Raw genomic sequence first — 20,404 nt, forward strand, 5'->3', positions numbered from 1 at the left:
GTCGTGGACCCACTAGCTGCGCAAGCTAGCTCTCCAATCAGCTAATCAGACTCACAGAAAGTGGAATACAATAAAAGACAGGAAACCATGGGTATCAAAATAAATAAAGGTTTATAAAGTGTAGAGTACAGACAACTTAACATTCCCAATGTTTGTACAAGTGTAGATATTGTTCACAATTGATAATATTATGATGTGAAAACAAACACTTGAAAGGCTAAAGTACTGCACATTTATAGAGCACACCACATATAAGACGCACCCACTAAATAATGACAGTTTTTTTATTGACGTCTGGTTTTTCACATAGAAGATATATAATTAACATATCTTCTTTATTAAAAACAACTCGTAGAAGTATGCAGTGTTTGCATCTTGAGCGCACTAAGTGCTGCCTTTCTCCAATTAGCACACCTTTAGCAGCCAACAATAATAAATATGCTCATTAGATAAAACCTCTGTTTTTGATGGATGCTTAGGCCCAGTGTGCTACTGTACTTGAGTGTTGGTAGTGGGTGAAAACAAGTGTGAGAAGCTGTGATGTGGAGGAGTGACAGCAGCGTTGGCATGGCGACAGGAGCCAAGATGGATGCTTGTGAGGATAAGAAGAATGGAAGACAAACCACACACAAACGGAATTGTTGTGCTCCTCAGATCAACGGTCAGGTGTTGTACGGCCGCAGTCGCCACAACGCCGCCGCCATCATTAACAAGGCTCCTTCCAGAGTCAGGATCATTGTCATCAGGTGACACCTGCACACCTGCACACCTGCGCACGGTGACCCCGGCGACCCCCTGTAATCAGGCGTGTTGTCGTCTCAGAAACCAAACGTCACAGGCCGACCCAGAACTTTGCCAGGCCAAGACAGACTTTGGGGATCAGGGAGGATCCTGCCGAGACTTCCAGAATGTCCACCTGCGACAGGTAAGTCATCTGGCATCTTTCACTTTCAGTTTGTGCGGAACACACAATACAAAGTCACGCATCACATGTTTACACTTGTTTCATTACAGCACATCCCAAAAGGAGTAGGAAGAAGCTGAGCTCATTTATTCCTACTCATTTTCATATCATAGCAGTTTTATCAGTGAATAAATAAATAACATAGAATAGTTAGTGAACAAATATTATATACATAAATAGAAGATGTTGATCATAATTATTGTTGTGTGTACTTAGTGACCACTTGTAGTTTGAACAGTCTCATAGTGGATTACCGTATTTCCTTGAATTGCCACCGGGGCGTGCGGTAAAGGCAAGCATGTGCTAATTGGCTACTCAGTGGCCTAGTGGTTAGAGTGTCCACCCTGAGATCGGTAGGTTGTGAGTTCAAACCCCGGCCGAGTCATACCAAAAGACTATAAAAAATGGGACCCATTACCTCCCTGCTTGGCACTCAGCATCAAGGGTTGGAATTGGGGGTTAAATCACCATAAATGATTCCCAGCCGCGGCACCGCTGCTGCCCACTGCTCCCCTCACCTACCAGGGGGTGATCAAGGGGACGGGTCAAATGCAGAGGACAAATTTCATCACACCTAGTGTGTGTGTAACAATCATTGGTACTTTACTTTTAACTTTATTTTAAAACCTCTTCTCACTCCGGCGTTTACCAAAGGCCTGCGGTAAATTTAGGCCTGCGCTTATAAATTTGAGTGTGATGTAAGGATACCAACATGAAAAGTACATCTAATAAAAAAAACGTTATTATGGTTTTACTTTTACTTATAAATGAAGTCCGTGCGCGGCTCCTTCTGATCAAAAGCATCGATAACTTGTTTATAGAAGTCTTCCTTATCTTTTTCCAGTTATAAAAGTCTCTCTGTCTCGATGGAGATCTTCCTTTATTACCTCCTGCTTCGATTGAAAGTCCAGTTTAGAAAACAGTTTTATTTTAGATATGTAATCCTACATGTTAAAAGTGCAAACGAGAGGAAAAAATAAACACACGCTGCTCACTCTTGCTGCTTGTTGTCACTTCTTCTGCAGCCGAGTAGTTGCAAGAAGTGTCACTAGCACCCTCTACCACCAGGAGGCGAGATTCATTTAAAGGCCTACTGAAACCCACTACTACCAACCACGCAGTCTGATAGTCTATATATCAATGATGAAATATTAACATTGCAACACATGCCAATACGGCCTTTTTAGTTTACTAAATTCCATCCATCCATCCATCTTCTTCCGCTTATCCGAGGTCGGGTCGCGGGGGCAACAGCCTAAGCAGGGAAACCCAGACTTCCCTCTCCCCAGCCACTTTGTCTAGCTCTTCCCGGGGGATCCCGAGGCGTTCCCAGGCCAGCCGGGAGACATAGTCTTCCCAACGTGTCCTGGGTCTTCCCCGTTGCTTCCTACCGGTTGGACGTGCCCTAAACACCTCCCTAGGGAGGCGTTCGGGTGTCATCCTGACCAGATGCCCGAACCACCTCATCTGGCTCCTCTCGATGTGAAGGGGCAGTAGCTTTACTTTGAGTTCCTCCTGGATGGCAGAGCTTCTCACCCTATCCCTAAGGGAGAGCCCCGCCACACGGCGGAGGAAACTAATTTTGGCCGCTTGTACCAATGATCTTATCCTTTCGGTCATGACCCAAAGCTCATGACCATAGGTGAGGATGGGAACGTAGATCGACTGGTGAATTGAGAGCTTTGCCTTTCCAGCTCAGCTCCTTCTTCACCACAACGGATTGGTACAACGTCCGCATTACTGAAGACGCCGCACCGATCCGCCTGTCGATCTCACGATCCACTCTTCCCTCACTCGTGACCAAGACTCCTAGGTACTTGAACTCCTCCACTTTGGGCAGGGTCTCCTCCCCAACCCGGAGATGGCATTCCACCCTTTTCAGGTGGAGAACCATGGACTCGGACTTGAAGGTGCTGATACTTATTCCGGTCGCTTCACATTCGGCTGCGAACTAATCCAGCGAGAGCTGAAGATCCCGGTCAGATGAAGCCATCAGGACCACATCATCTGCAAAAAGCAGAGACCTAATCCTGCGGTCACCAAACCGGAACCCCTCAACACCTTGACTGCGCCTAGAAATTCTGTCCATAAAAGTTATGAACAGAATCGGTGACAAAGGACAGCCTTGGCAGAGTCCAACCCTCACTGGAAATGTGTTCGGCTTACTGCCGACAATGCGGACCAAGCTCTGGCACTGATCGTACAGGGAGCGGACCGCCACAATATGACAGTCTGATACCCCATACTCTCTGAGCACTCCCCACAGGACTTTCCGAGGGACACGATCAAATGCCTTCTCCAAGTCCACAAAGCACATATAGACTGGTTGGGCAAACTTCCATGCACCTTCAAGAACCCTGCCGAGAGTATAGAGCTGGTCCACAGTTCCACGACCAGGACGAAAACCACACTGTTCCTCCTGTATCCGAGGTTCGACTATCCGGCGTAGCCTCCTCTCCAGTGCACCTGAATAAACCTTACCGGGAAGGCTGAGAAGTGGGATCCCACGATAGTTGGAACATACCCTCCGGTCCCCCTTCTTAAAGAGAAGAACCACAATCCCGGTCTGCCAATCCAGAGGTACTACCCCCGATGTCCACGCGATGCTGCAGAGTCTTGTCAACCAAGATAGCTCCACAGCATCCAGAGCATTAAGGAACTCCGGGCAGATCTCATCCACCCCTGGGGCCTCGCCACCAAGGTGCTTTTTAACTACCTCAGCGACCTCAGCCCCAGAAATAGGAGAGTCCACCACAGATTCCCCAGGCACTGCTTCCTCGTAGGAAGACGTGTTGGTGGTATTGAGGAGGTCTTCGAAGTATTCCCTCCACCTATCCACAGCATCCGCAGTTGAGGTCAGCAGAACACCATCAGCACCATACACGGTGTTGATAGTGCAATGCTTCCCCTTCCTGAGGCGGCGGACGGTGGTTCAGAATCGCTTCGAAGCCGTCCGGAAGTCGTTTTCCATGGCTTCCCCGAACTCCTCCCATGTCCGAGTTTTTGCCTCCGCGACCGCTGAAGCTGCACACCGCTTGGCCTGTCGGTACCTGTCCACTGTCTCCGGAGTCCTATGAGCCAAAAGGACCCAATAGGACTCCTTCTTCAGCTTGACGACATCCCTCACCGGTGGTGTCCACCAAGGGGTTTTAGGATTGCCGCCCCGACAGGCACCAACTACCTTGCGGCCGCAGCTCCGTGCAGCCGCCTTGACAATAGAGATGCGGAACATGGTCCACTCGAACTCGATGTCCAGCACCTCCCTCTTGACATGTTCAAAGTTCTTTCGGAGGTGGGAATTGAAACTTTCTCTGACAGGAGACTCTGCCAGACGTTCCCAGCAGACCCTCACAATGGGTTTGGGCCTGCCAGGTCTTTCCGGCATCCTCCCCCACCATCGCATCCAACTCACCACCAGGTGGTGATCGGTAGAAAGCTCCGCCCCTCTCTTCACCCGAGTGTTCAAAACATAAGGCCGCAAATCCGATGACACAACTACAAAGTCAATCATGGAACTGCGGTCTAGGGTATCCTTGTGCCAAGTGCACATATGGACACCCTTATGTTTAAACATGGTGTTTGTTATGGACAAACTGTGACGAGCACAAAAGTCCAATAACAAAACACCACTCGGGTTCAGATCCGGGCGGCCATTCTTCCCAATCACGCCTCTCCAGATTTCACTGTCGTTGCCAACATGAGCGTTGAAGTCTCCCAGTAGGACAAGGGAATCACCCGGGGGAGCACTTTCCAGTACTCCCTCAAGTGTACCCAAAAAGGGTGGGTACTCTGAACTGCTGTTTGGTGCGTAAGCAAAAACAACAGTCAGGACCCGTCCCCCCCAACCACAGGCGGAGGGAGGCTACCCTTTCGTCCACCGGGTTGAACTCCAACGTGCAGGCTTTGAGCAGGGGAGCAACAAGAATTGCCACCCCAGCCCGTCGCCTCTCGTTGCCGGCAATGCCAGAGTGGAAGAGGGTCCAGTCCCTCTCGAGAAAAGTGGTTCCAGAGCCCTTGCTGTGCGTCGAAGTGAGCCCGACTATATCCAGCCGGAACTTCTCCACTTCGCGCACTAGCTCAGGTTCTTTCCCCCCCAGCTGAGGTGACGTTCCACGTCCGAAAAGCCAGCTGTAGCCGAGGATCGGACCGCCAAGTGCCCTGCCTTCAGCTGCCACCCAGCTCACATCGCACCCGACCTCTATGGCCCCTGCTATGGGTGGTGAGCCCATTGGAGGGTTGAACCACGTTGCCTCTTCGGGCTGTGCCCGGCCGGGCCCCATGGAAACAGGCCCGGCCACCAGGCGCTCGCCATTGTGCCCTACCCCCGGTTCTGGCTCCAGAGGGGCACCCCGGTGACCCGCGTCCGGGCGAGGGAAATCTGGGTCCATGCTTTGTCTTCTTCATAAAGGTTTACTAAATTGCAATTTTAAATTTCCCGGAACTTTTTTCTTGAAAACGTCGTGTAATGATGACATGTACGTGTGAATTCACGGGCTGTTATGAATACGAGCGCTGCGTACACACACAGCTAAAAGTCGTCTGCTTTAACGGCATAATTACACAGTATTTTGGACATCTGTGTTGCTGAATCTTTTGCAATTTGTTTAATTAATATTGGAGAAGTCAAAGTAGAAAGATGGAGTTGGGAAGCTTTAGCCTTTAGCCACACAAACACACGGTGATTCCTTGTTTAAAATTTGTTTAAAACTTTACTATGGATCACAGCGGACATGGATCCCGACTTCATGTCAACCAGCAGGTTTCGGTGAGAAAATTGTGGTTAAAAAGTCGCCTCTTACCGGATATCAGCTAAGCTTTCGCCGTCCATACAGCTGCCGTCAACTTCCCTGAGACATTGGCGTCAACACCCGGCCGTGGATGTACACTTCCAACTCTCAGGTACAGCTAAACTCACTAAAACGCTAGCAACACAATAGAAAGATAAGGGATTTCCCAGAATTATCCTAGTAAATGTCTCTAAAAACATATGAATCTGTCTCAATGCAACGCGATTGCAATCGCGTTTTTTTTTGTTTTTTTTTGTTATTTTTTAATTTTTCTTCTAGTCCGTCTCCATCAATATCCTCAAACACGAATCTTTCATCCTCGCTCAAATTAATGGAGGAATTGTCGTTTTCTTGGTCTGAATAGCTGTTTTTGTTGGAGGCTCCCATTAAAATCAATGTGAATATGTGAGGAGCCATCACACATGTGACGTCATCGTCTGCGACTTCCGGGAGGGAGACAGGGCTTTTCTCCAGTTGCGAACTTTATCGTGGATGTTCTCTACTAAATCCTTTCAGCAAAAGTATGGCAATATCGTGAAATGATCAAGTATGACACATAGAATGGACCTGCTATCCCCGTTTAAATAAGGAAATTTCATTTCAGTAGGCCTTTAATGACTCATATTTGACACACGCAGCTACGGTATTGTAACGGGTTGAGTTAAGGGGAGATGTTAATGTTAATGTGTCAACTTTCACGTACTTAGTTTCATGTACTGTTCTATGACACTGAAGTTTACAGAGTGCCAGTGAAGGCAACATGTTCAGAGTTGCATGCTGGGGGTTACCTGTGATTGGGTGAGGAATAGGAGGGAGAGTGCTGTTATGTTGGGATGCGGAAGTGAAGAGGTCGGAGGTTTTAGAGTGGGAGAGACAGACGCACGAGAGATAAGTTTTGCAATACTAGAGAGATATATAAATGTGCCTTTGGCGGTGATTACGCCCCACAGCAGCCTGTTACGTGTCCAACAATAAAGACAGCAAGTGTACTACGCCTCTCAACTGGTTTCTGTGGAAACGCTACACTGGTGTCAGAAGAAAAAAAGACGGTGAGAAGAGAAAAGGGACGCTACACACCACCGTTACGCACGTGTGGACACAGAAGGACGGAGGACACAGCGTCCACACTCCGGTGAGAAATGGAGTACGGAAAAAAAGTGAAGCGGGAGGAGGGAGCCGGGGTGCCGGAGCAATACGGCGCTGTCGGAGGCTGGGATGCGTCTGAGAGGGAGAGGGTGAGGAGAACGACTGCTCAGATGGCCGCTGATGCCGGGTTCAGCTCCTCCGCCCGTCTCGGAGCTGGACGTGCCGCAGGTGGAGAGCCAGCTGCCGTCAGGACGGAGAATGTCGCCCCGCCCTCGGTGAAAACCCCCAGGTATGATGGCAGGGCTGACTGGGAAGCTTTTCACGCCCAGTTCGAACTGTTAGCCCGGGCCGGCAGGTGGTCCACAGAAATGAAAGCTCTTCAGCTAGCTATGTGCCTCACCGGGGATGCTCTGTCAAGCCTGCTGCTGCTGAGCCCAGAAGACAGGAGTGACTATGATGCTTTAGTGGGAGCATTAAAGAGGAGGTTTGGACAATGTTCAGCGGCTAGCTTACTTTGCTCCGAGCTGTGCAGCCGACAGAGACGGGCCGGGGAGCCATTAAGAGATCTCGCCAATGACATTGAAGGGCTGGTCCACCGCACCTACGCCCACATGCCCCCCGCCATACAGAGCGAATTAGCTCGTGACCATTTCCTGCAAGCGCTGTCACCGGGCGACCTGCGTATCCAAACGCTGCTGGCTCACCCCAAGTCCCTCCTGGAGGCTTTGGAGCTGGCTTCAGAGAGAGAGATGCTGGGTGCTGGCCACCCCATCTCCACGCTGGACAATGCACTGAGGGTGAGGGCCGCGAACGTACCTGAAAGGGACGACACAGCGCCTGCCTGGGCGGAGGAACTGACGAAGCTGGTGCGGGCTGCTTCGCTACGGGGAGAACAGCGCCCCTGGGGGCGCACAAGGGTCTGCTGGGCGTGCGGAAAACCTGGCCATCTGGCACGGCAGTGCCCCAACGCCCCTAAAGACCAGGGAAACGACGCGGGGAACGCATAGCCGGGACGGTGCGGTTCCCCGGGACAGCGTCCCAACACTGAACGGGCGGGGATACAACACTGGAGGATACAGGGGGCCAACAAGTGCAGGTCGTGATGCTGGGCTGGACTGGGACAGGGAACTGTTGGTACGCCCCAGTGACATTCGGGGAGACATGCTGCTCTGCACTGGTGGACACGGGTTCGTCAGCCACCCTGGTAAGACCTGATGTGCTGGGAAGAGGAACCACAGTCTGGCCCACCTTAGTGAAGCTCCAGACGGTCACCGGGGACCGGGACCCCATGGTGGGGGAGGCAGTGGAGACTGTGGGGGTGGGGAGAGAGATGGTTCGCTGCCCAGTGTGGGTCGCGGACCTGGAGGACTGCATACTAGGGTTGGATGTTCTTGAGCTGATGGACTGTGTCATTAACACCAGGAGGGGAACGCTTACATTCCCAGACGGACATGTCGTACAGATGTCAAGACAACCATCCCGGCCGAACTACAACACTGCTCACGCGGTCGCGGTGCGGACGACAAAGGTGACATCAAGCATGGCTGCAGGCCCTGTCTTCCTCTGTGAGCCGACCACACCGCCCCCCTCCTCACCCGCTACAAAACCACATCGACCCACCACCATTCCAGCCCTCGACTGCGACCCCCCTACAGGCCGCCCGAGCTGCCTTCCACCCCGCCCACCGTAGATCCCCGTGGTCGCCCAACACCTGCCACACCGCCTGACAGTGGAGAGAGAGTCGCGGCCGTGAGAGAGGTCTGGCAGAAGAACTGTGACGGACTGACTCACATCGAACAGGGGTTGCTGTGGCATCTCCTGCTGGAGTATAAAGACTGTTTCTCACTATCGGAGGATGACGTGGGCCAAACTGATCTAATCCGGCACGACATTGACACAGGGGATGCCCCGCCCATTAGAATGAGGCCCCGACGCCTTCCCCTGGCCCGACAGGCGGCAGCAGACAAAGCACTACAGGACATGCAGCGAGCAGGACTCATCGAACCCTCCACCAGCCCTTGGGCCGCCCCAGTAGTCATGGTGCCTAAAAAGTCCAAAGAGGACTGGCGGTTTTGTGTGGACTTCAGACCTCTCAACAACGTAACAAGAAAAAAACTCTTACCCCCTCCCACGAATCGACGAGGCCCTGCATACAGTGGCTGGGTCTTCCTGGTTCACCTCACTAGATCTGCGCAGCGGATACTGGCAGGTCCCCCTCACCCCCGCGGCCAGGCCCAAAGCCGCCTTCATCACCAACAGGGGCTTGTGGCAGTTCAAGGTCCTTCCATTTGGCCTCTGTAACGCACCCGCTACATTCGAGAGACTAATGGACAGGGTGGCTGGGATTCCCCGCTAGGAGTGTGTCGTTTATCTAGACGACATCCTGGTCCACGGGGTATCGTTTGAGTCAGGCCTCAGGGGCCTCAGGCGCGTGCTGGAGAGAGTGGCAGCAGCAGGACTGAGGCTGCACCCCCAGAAGTGCTGCTTTATGAGACGGGAGGTCAGGTTCCTGGGTCACAGGCTGGGGGCTGGCGGCGTCAGCACCATGGAAGAGAAAGTGCAGACTGTGCAGGACTGGCCCACCCCCAGCTCTATCTCCGAACTGAAGAGCTTCACAGGGCTGACCTCCTACTACAGGAGGTTCGTGAGGGGTTTCTCCAGCATAGCTGCGCCCCTGTTCCGGCTACAGCGGCCGAAAGAAAAGTTTGTCTGGACAGAGGAGTGCCAGACAGCATTCACCTCACTTAAGAAGGACCTCCTGGAGGCCCCGATTCTTGTCCCCCCTGACCTCACCCTGCCCTTCGTGCTCGACACGGACGCCAGCAACGTCGGCACGGGGGCCGTGCTGTCCCAGGTGACCCCCGAAGGGGAAAGCGTGGTCGCGTACTATAGTGGGACATTCAATAAGCACGAACGTCGTTACTGCGTCACCAGGCGGGAACTCCTTGCCGTGGTCAGTGCTATCAAACATTTCAAATATTACCTCGGGGGCCTCCACTTCACGGTTAGGACCGACCACGCAGCCTTACAGTGGCTCATGTCCTTCAGGGAGCCGGAGGGCCAGCTGGCACGCTGGATCGAACTGCTACAGTCGTACGACTTCACCATGGTCTACAGACCGGGGAAACAACATGGGAATGCGGACGCACTTTCCCGCCGACCCTGCGCCGCCGACGACTGCCGCTACTGTGAGAAAAGGGAGACACGAGAAAGCAAGCAGGAGCAAGACGAGGTGAAATGTGCGGCGGTGGGACTAACAGCTGTGGACACAGCAGAGTGGAGGCTCAAACAGAAAGAGGACAATGACATCAGACCGGTGGTCACGTGGAAGACAGCTCAACGTCGACCCCCATGGGGAGAGGTTGGGCTTTGCTCCAGGGCCACGAAGGGGCTCTGGAATATGTTCTCAAACCTTCGTGTGTGTGACGGGGTGCTTCAGAGGGGGTGGAGGGAGGCTGCTACAGGAGAGACACTGTGGCAGGTGGTCGTACCCAGGGCCCTACGCGAAACAGTGTTACAGGCAGTGCACGGAAGTCCCGGCTCTGGTCACTTCGGGGTTGGCAAAACACTCCGCCGCCTACGTCAGGGGTTTTACTGGGGGCAGCATGGGCGGGACGTGAAGGACTATTGCCGCCGCTGTGACAGCTGCACGGCGCGTAAAGGCCCCACCGACAGATCGCACGCCCAGCTTCAACAGTTTCCAGCGGGCTGCCCCATGGAGAGAGTGGGGATCGACGTTCTCGGACCGTTTCCCCGCTCGGAGAGAGGTAACCGTTATATCCTCACAGCCATGGATTACTTCACTAAGTGGCCAGAAGCATACTGCCTGCCGGACCAAGAGGCAGGAACCATAGTGGATGCGCTGGTGGAGGGGATGTTTAGCATACTTGGGGTCCCCGAAGTCATCCACACAGACCAGGGCAGGAACTTCGAGTCCCGCGTATTTACGGCCATGTGTGAACAACTGGGCTCCCACAAGACACGCACTACACCCCTCCACCCGCAGAGCGACGGACTGGTCGAAAGATTCAACCGCACGTTGGCGCAGCAGCTGGCCATAGTGACAGCCAAACACCAACGTGACTGGGACACTCATGTCCCCCTGGTGTTGATGGCGTACCGGTCCGCCGCCCAAGACTCCACCTCCTGCTCCCCGGCCCTTCTCATGCTCGGCAGGGAGATCAGAACCCCGGCTGAGCTGATGGTGGGCAAGCCGCCCGACAGCCCAGCGGACCCCCCGGGGCCCGAATATGCCAGGAAGCTGCAGGACCGCCTAGAGTCTGCTCACGAGTTCGCCAGAGAGCAGTTAAGGAGCGCAGGAGCAAGACAAAAGAGGAACTATGACGTGCATGCCAAAGGGCGACATTTTAGTACTGGAGAACTGGTCTGGGTGTTCAGCCCCTTGAGACAGAAGGGCAGGTGCCCGAAGCTGGACAACAAGTGGGTGGGACCCTGCAGGGTCCTAGAGAGACTAGGTGAGGTTGTGTATAGAGTACACTCCACCATCAATGGACCGTCCCCCCCCCACCCCACCACCAATGGACAGTCTGCTTTCCACTTCCCCACCAAGGGACCTGTCCTGTCTGACCCCCCCCATAATGGACTGTTAACCCCCCACCCTGTGCCTATCTCGGGCCCCCTTTCCCCCCCACGGCGCCTCCGGAGAGACGTCAGACCTCCCAGGCACCTGAGAGACATTGTGTGCTCCCTCGGGGGAGAGGGACTTTGAAGAGGGGGTGTCGTGTAACGGGTTGAGTTAAGGGGAGATGTTAATGTTAATGTGTCAACTTTCACGTACTTAGTTTCATGTACTGTTCTATGACACTGAAGTTTACAGAGTGCCAGTGAAGGAAACATGTTCAGAGTTGCATGCTGGGGGTTACCTGTGATTGGGTGAGGAATAGGAGGGAGAGTGCTGTTATGTTGGGATGCGGAAGTGAAGAGGTCGGAGGTTTTAGAGTGGGAGAGACAGACGCACGAGAGATAAGTTTTGCAATACTAGAGAGATATATAAATGTGCCTTTGGCGGTGATTACGCCCCACAGCAGCCTGTTACGTGTCCAACAATAAAGACAGCAAGTGTACTACGCCTCTCAACTGGTTTCTGTGGAAACGCTACAGTATATTAATAAAACATAGCTGCTTACTTTTCTTTTTAGCACATTCAATAGCTTGGACCTTAAATCCTACTGAATAGCTCTTAATCTTCTTCCCTTTATATGATTTCAAATTATTGAAATCAGCCTCCTCCATTTTAAAAATGATGACAGGTGAAGTGTCACTCGTGACGTGACAAGTTTGACCCGGCGGAAATTCTAGGCATATGCTAATTATTTGGCAAAACGAGGTAACCCGGCGGAAATTCTAGACATGCTCTAATAAAAATAATATTTTGTGAATTGAGTTTGACCCGGCATTAATCGTGAGCCGACGGTAATGCTAAACATGCGCTAATTATTTTGCGAAAAGAGTTTGACCCGTCAGTAATTCTAGGCAGGCGCATACTGTATACCCGGTGGCAATTCAAGGAAATACGGAAGCTAACTAAGATACTGTGAGACAATTTAGGGTGAAGAAGAGCTCGAGTGCAGACTCTGACTCCCTCTAATGATCTCTTTGATGTGTTTGGTGTGTAAAGGGGTCTGTACTTGCACACAGTGTGTTGTATAGACAATCTTTGGCCTCGGTCTGGTCCACTAACAGTTAGAGTTCGAGATCAGTCCCTAAAGTCTGACTTCATCAATCCTGGAAATATGACTGTTGCCCAGTCCTGTAGAGAGTACCTCTAATAACTTAGATCCTGCACCATCCGCTTAGTCCAGAGCCGCCCCATCTAGTCTTTGAGCATTAAGACTGATCGGACAGTCCGGTCCTTGACCCTGATGACGGAGAACATTTACATTTCTGTGGTTTTTCATCTGAGAACATGACAGATAAGGTGTGTGTTGTCTGTCTGCTCTATCCAGGAGAAGCAGGATCTCGGATTGTGTCTGGCAGAAGCTGGATCCAAGGACGGACTGGTGGTCCAGTCTCCAAACAGCAAGGTGGGGCATCCTAAATCAGGTCTACGATCATTGACCACAAATCAGTATCGGACCACTCTTGTGAAAAGGAAAGTTATGTGTCGTGATTGTCTATACATAGTTTCGAGAAGCTACTTTAAGATGATAACAATCATAATTATCATTATGACCAATAAACTGCATTTCTTAGTAGCATTGCCAAGTCCTATTATCACTACAGGACAACGCTCAACATTTGACACAGCTAAAGAAAGCCAGGAGCAGACATGCTAATCGCTAAGCTAACTTTTAACAACAGCCAGAAAAAAGTTCCCTAGTAAGGTTTTTAGAAGAGTAGACAGGAAGTAGAGTAGAATGTAGACAGCTATTAACAGGAAATGAACAAGAATATTAATAAGAATTATAGAGAGGAGAATATAACAACAATATTAAGGCTGTATGATTGATACTAAAGTCAATAAATCGATATTTTTATTTGCTCAAAATATTTTGTTGTTGTTTTGGTTAGACTAATTATGTGGACTCTGAGGGTAGAAAGTATTTCAACGAGTATCTTTTGTGTACTGTTGACTTTGTTTCAATCAAACTTTGAATGGACAATCAGGAAGTAATTTCAATATCGTGTTGATATTTTTCAACTGTCGAAAGTACTCAACTTAAATAACAATGTACAGTTGATACATGTGACTGTATTGGACATCTTACTCATGGATGATCAGTATCAGACATTTTACTAATGGATGATCAGTATCAGACATCTTACTCATGGAGGGTCGGTATCGGACATCTTACTCATGAATAATCAGTATCGGACAACTTACTCATGGATGATCAGTATCAGACATTTTACTAATGGATGATCAGTATCAGACATTTTACTAATGGATTATCAGTATCAGACATCTTACTCATGGATGTTCAGGATTAGACATCTTACTCATGGGTGATCAGTATCATACATTTTACAAATGGATGATCAGTATCGGATATCTTACTAATTCATGGATGATCAGTATCAGACATCATACTTTTGGATGATCAATATCAGACATTTTAATAATGGATGATCAGTATCAGACATCTTACTCATGGATGGTCAGTATCAGACATCTTACTCATGGCTGATCAGTATCGGACAACTTATTCATGAATGATCAGTATCAGACATCTTACTCATGGATGATCAGTATCATACATTTTACTAATGGATGATCAGTATCGGACATCTTACTCATTCATTGATGATAAGTATCAGACATCTTACTCATGGATGATCAGTATCATACATTTTACTAATGGATGATCAGTATCGGACAATTTACTCATTCATGGATGACCAGTATCAGACATCTTACTCATGGATGATCAGTATCATACATTTTACTCATGGATGAAAAGTATCGGACATCTTACTCATGGATGATCAGTATCAGACATCCTACCAATGGATGATCAGTATCAGACATCTTAGTCATTGATGATCAGTATCAGACATCTTACTCATGGATGATCAGTATCAAACATTTTACTAATTGATGATCAGTATCGGACATCTTACTCATGGATGATCAGTATCATACATCTTACTCATGGATGATCAATATCAGACATCTTACTCATGGATGGTCAGTATCAGACATCTTACTCATGGCTGATCAGTATCCGACAACTTACTCATGAATGATCAGTATCAGACATCTTACTCATGGAAGATCAGTATCATACATTTTACTACTGGATGATCAGTATCAGACATCTTACTCATTCATGGATGATCAGTATCAGACATCTTACTCATGGGTGATCAGTATCATACATTTTACTAATGGATGATCAGTATCGGACACATTACTCATTCATGGATGATCAGTATCAGACATCTTACTCATGGATGATCAGTATCGGACATCTTACTCATGGATGATCAGTATCAGACATCTTACTCATTCATGATCAGTATCGGACATCTTACTCATGGATGATCAGTATTGGAGTATTGTATTTCTTGTGGCACAAGTATCAAACTCAAGGCCCAGGGGCCACATCTTATTTGGCCCTGGAAATAATGTGCATTGTTTTGGGCCCCAGGCACTAATCATCTTTCATGTTGGGCCCCAGGCACTAATCATCTTCCATGTTGGGCCCCAGGCACTAATCATCTTCCATGTTGGGCCCTAGGCTCTAATCATCCTTCATTTGGGCCCTAGGCACTAATCATCTTTCATGTTGGGTCCCAGGCACTAATCATCTTTCATGTTGGGCCCTAGGCACTAATCATCTTTCATGTTGGGCCCCAGGCACTAATCGTCCTTCATGTTGGGCCCTAGGCACTAATCATCTTTCATGTTGGGCCCTAGACACTAATCATCTTTCATGTTGGGCCCTAGGTACTAATCATCCTTCATGTTGGGCCCTAGGCACTAATCAGCTTTCATGTTGGGCCCAAGGCACTAATCGTCCTTCATGTTGGGCCCTAGGCACTAATCATCTTTCATGTTGGGCCCTAGACACTAATCATCTTTCATGTTGGGCCCTAGGTACTAATCATCCTTCATGTTGGGCCCTAGGCACTAATCATCTTTCATGTTGGGCCCCAGGCACTAATCGTCCTTCATGTTGGGCCCTAGGCACTAATCATCTTTCATGTTGGGCCCTAGACACTAATCATCTTTCATGTTGGGCCCTAGGTACTAATCATCCTTCATGTTGGGCCCTAGGCACTAATCAGCTTTCATGTTGGGCCCAAAGCTCTAATCATCTTTCATGTTGGGCCCCAGGCACTAATAATCTTTCATGTTGAGCCTCAGGCACCAATCATCTTTCATGTTGGGCCCTAGGCACTAATCATCTTTCATGTTGGGCCTTAGGCACTAATAAATCAATCAATGATTATTTATATAACCCTAAATCACTAGTGTCTCAAAGGGCTGCACAAACCACAACAACATCCTCAGTAGAGTCCACATAAGGGCAAGGAAAACTCACACCCAGTGGGACGTTGGTGAAAATGATGACTATGAGAAACCTTGGAGAGGACCGCATATGTGGGCAAACCCCCACCCCCTCTAGGGTAACCGAAAGCAATGGATGTCGAGCGGGTCTAACATGATACTGTTAAAGTTCAATTCATAGTGGATCCAACACAACCGTGAGAGTCCAGTCCAAAGTGGATCCAACACAGCAGAGAGAGTCCCGTCCACAGTGGAGCCAGCAGGAAACCACCACAAGCGGAGGCGGATCAGCAGCGCAGGGATGTCCCAGCCGATACACAGGCGAGTGGTCCATCCTGGGTCCCTGCTCTGGACGAGCGGTCCATCCTGGGTCCCTGCTCTGGACGAGCGGTCCATCCTGGGTCCCGACTCTGGACAGCCAGCACCTCATCCATGGCCACCGGACTGGAACCCCTCCACAAGGGAGAGTGGGACAGAGGAGAAAAAGAAAAGAAACGGCAGATCAACTGGTCTAAATAGGGAGTCAATTTAAAGGCTAAAGTATACAAATGAGTTTTAAGGTGAGACTTAAATGCTTCTACTGAGGTGGCATCTCGAACTGTTACCGGGAGGGCATTCCAGAGTACTGGAGCCCGAACGGAAAACGCTCTATAGCCCGCAGACATTTTTTGGCCTCTGGGAATCACTAATAAGCCGGAGTCTTTTGAACGCAGATTTCTTGCCGGGACATATGGTACAATACAATCGGAAAGATAAGTTGGAGCTAGACCGTGTAGTATTTTATACGTAAGAAGTAAAACCTTGAAGTCACATCTTAAGTGCACAGGAAGCCAGCGCAGGTGAGCCAGTACAGGCGTAATATGATCAAACTTTCTTGTTCTTGTCAAAAGTCTAGCAGCCGCATTTTGTACCAACTGTAATCGTTTAATGCTAGACATGGGGAGACCCGAAAATAATATGTTGCAGTAATCGAGGCGAGACGTAACAAACGCATGGATAATGATCTCAGCGTTGTTAGTGGACAAAATGGAGCGAATTTTAGCGATATTACGGAGATGAAAGAAGGCCGTTTTAGTAACGCTTTTAATGTGTGGCTCAAAGGAGAGAGTTGGGTGAAAGAAAATACCCAGATTCTTTACCGAGTCGCCTTGTTTAATTGTTTGATTGTCAAATGTTAAAGTTGTATTACTAAATAGAGGTCGGTGTCTAGCAGGACCGATAATCAGCATTTCCATTTTTTTTTGGCGTTGAGTTGCAAAAAGTTAGCGGACATCCATTGTTTAATTTCATTAAGACACGCCTCCAGCTGACTACAATCCGGCGTGTTGGTCAGCTTTAGGGGCATGTAGAGTTGGGTGTCATCAGCATAACAGTGAAAGCTAACACCGTATTTGCGTATGATGTCACCCAGCGGCAGCATGTAGATGCTGAAGAGTGCAGGGCCAAGGACCGAACCCTGGGGAACTCCACACGTTACCTTAACATAGTCCGAGGTCACATTGTTATGGGTGACGCACTGCATCCTGTCAGTAAGATAAGAGTTAAACCAAGACAGGTCTAAGTCTGACATACCAATTCGTGTTTTGATACGCTCTAATAAAATATTATGATCGACGGTATAGAAAGCAGCGCTAAGATCGAGGAGCAGCAATATAGATGATGCATACGAATCCATCGTTAGCAATAGATCATTAGTCATTTTTGCGAGGGCTGTCTCAGTAGAGTGATTTGCCCTGAAACCAGATTGAAAGGTTTCACATAGATTGTTAGACGCTAAGTGTTCATTTAGCTGCTCCACAACAATTTTTTCGAGGATTTTTGAAATAAAGGGAAGGTGAGACACCGGTCGGTAGTTTACCATGAGGTCAGGATCAAGGTTAGGTCTTTTAAGGAGAGGATGAATAACCGCTTTTTTGAATGCTAGGGGAACAGTGCCAGAGGAAAGGGATAGGTTTATAATATTTAGCACTGATGGACCTAATAATACAAAGAGCTCCTTGATAAGTTTCTCAGGAAGTGGGTCAAATAAGCATGTTGTTTGTTTTATTCCATTTACACGTTGTAACAATTCTTCTAATGTTATTTCCTCAAAACGAGAGAAACTATTTTGGAGGGCAGTATCCGCCGTATATACAGTTGTTTCTGTGTTAATAGAACCCAGTTGTAGCTGGGACGCATTGTCTTTGATCTTCCTTCTAATGACTTAAATTTTCTTATTAAACAATTGCATAAAGTCACCTGCTGAGTGGTTGGAGCTACTGGAAGGGGTCCCTTGTTGGGTAGCGATGCTACCGTACTAAACAAAAATTTAGGATCGTTTTTATCAAGGTGGATGAGATTTCAGTAATATTTAGCTTTAGCTAAGGTAAAGCATGCGTTTATAAGTTAAACTATCACTCCATGCTAGATGGTGCACCACAAGTTTAGTCGTGCGCCATTTGCGTTCCAGCTTTCTACATAATAATTTCTGAGCTCTACTTTCTTCTGTAAACCACGGGGTACGCCTTTTTGGAGCCTTTTTTAACTTCAACGGTGCTATACCATCAATGTTTTCGCGCAGGGCGTCGTTAAAGTTGTCAGTGAGGTTATCAATAGAGCCCACATACTTTGGGAATGGTGCCATTACCGAGAGCAGTAGGCCAGCAAGAGTTGTCGTTGTGGTCGTATTAATGTTGCTATAGCAGTTATTATTATTATTAGTTTGACGAACATGAGTCTGAACCTCGGATTTTATAAGGTAATGATCGGACATTACTTTAGTACACGGGAGTATCATAACTTTGGAAACGGTGATACCCCTGACAAGCACTAGGTCTATCGTATTACCGTTGCAATGCGTGGGTTCATTTATTATTTGTGTAAGACCACAGCTATCAATTATAGTCTGGGGCGCCACGCACGGTGGGTCCGATGGGGTATTCATATGGATATTAAAGTCACCCATTATAATTATATTATCGGAGTGCGTCATTAGATCAGCAACAAACTCTGAGAATTCATTGATAAAGTCGGAATAGGGCCCTGGGGGGCGGTAGATAACAGCCAGGTATAGAGGCAGCGGTGTGACAGACCTCATAGTGATCACCTCAAACGATTTATATTTATTATTTATGTTAGGACTAAGGTTAAAGCTTTCGTTGTATATTAGTGCGACCCCTCCCCCCCCCCACACACACACCTCTTTTAAGGGGACAGGCAATATGTGCATACGTATATTTAGGAGGAAATGCCTCATTTAGCGCAAAAAAGTCATCTGGTTTAAGCCAGGTTTCGCTGAGACCGATGACGTTAAGATTGTTTTCTTTGATGACCTCATTAACTAACAACGTTTTGGGAGACAATGATCTTGTGTTTAAAAAAACTATATTATAGGTACTGGGCTGTTTTAGGGAATTTTTGATCAAATTATCCGTTGTAGCAATATTAATAATGTTGTGTTTATTATGCATAGTGCACTTAAAATAATTACGACCATATCTAGGAATTGATATGACGGGACATTTCCGATTGTTTGTTTGATGCTTTGATAAACTGAACGCATCATAATTTGCCACCTCAGTAGAACGCATGTTCCGATTGTTTGCTTGGTGCTTTGATAAACTGAACGCATGATAGTTTGCCACCTCAGTAGAACGCATGTCCAACTCTGAAACAGAGATGTAAAGCGCTTTGAGTCACTAGAGAAAAAGCGCTATATAAATATAATTCACTTCACTTCAAAGCAGAAAAAAGTTGTTGTAACTTAACTGACTCCTCACCCAGTCTAGCAGGCTCGCATCTTCCATTTAAATCCGGCTTCAGGATGGAGAGAAGTGGTGTTCCGTGGGGATTAGCCTTTTGCTTTGTTTTTAGCCCCGCTCGGCATACGCGTTTCTGCTTCCGATCACACCGCTTGCGTCTGTTCCGTAGACGGCCTCCGCTGGTACTATACTCCGCTGCTTCACAGGCCGCTGGATGTAGCCGGCAAAGTATTCTCGTGCTAGCTAGCAGGTCCAGCAAGCACGCGTCTATCAGTCCAAAACAGCCCGATCTATCCACATCCAGAATTGTCTGGCGGTCGTAAGTGATCACGGAGTAACCACGCTGTAAGCCAGCCATGAAATTTGCAGAATTGTCCGGTATTTTTGCCAAATGTTCCATTTTTACCAAGAGCTCCTCGACGCCGCAGCCCGTCTGGGCGCCGCCATCTTGGAACCATATCATCTAATCATCTTTCATGTTGGGCTCTAGGCACTAATCAAATTCCATGTCTGGCCCCAGGCACTAATCATCTTTCATGCTGGGCCCCAGGCACTAATCATCTTCAATGTTGGGCCCCAGGCACTAATCATCTTCCATGTTGGGCCCCAGGTGTTAAGATCCGTACTCCGATCTTTCCATATTATGGTTTGTTGCATTTGTATTCACTCTGTCGTTCTACCCTCATACTTCCTGTTTAGTCATTACCATGGTTACTCATCAGTTCACCTGCTGCTCACGGCCCGCACACCTGCTACAGATAATCACCGTCACTTTATAAGCCGTCCTCTTTTGTTGGTTCAGCCTGGGTTCATAATTTGCTTTCACGCAACGAGTTACGCCTGCACTCTGTCA

The 20,404-nt window shown here is 48.6% G+C and overlaps 1 protein-coding gene across 1 annotated transcript in view; it reads left to right on the forward strand.

The window, feature by feature from the left end:
• si:dkey-92j12.5 (multiple PDZ domain protein) overlaps positions 1-20,404 on the forward strand; it is a 184,013-nt gene that overhangs the window by 100,004 nt on the left and 63,605 nt on the right. The window contains exons 28-30 of the mRNA XM_061910044.1: positions 655-746; positions 823-925; positions 12,804-12,881. Of these exons, the coding sequence (XP_061766028.1) occupies positions 655-746; positions 823-925; positions 12,804-12,881 (273 nt within the window). The remainder of the gene's footprint in view (positions 1-654; positions 747-822; positions 926-12,803; positions 12,882-20,404) is intronic.

This window comes from Nerophis ophidion, linkage group LG01, assembly GCF_033978795.1.
Source record: "Nerophis ophidion isolate RoL-2023_Sa linkage group LG01, RoL_Noph_v1.0, whole genome shotgun sequence".
NCBI lineage: Eukaryota > Metazoa > Chordata > Actinopteri > Syngnathiformes > Syngnathidae > Nerophis > Nerophis ophidion.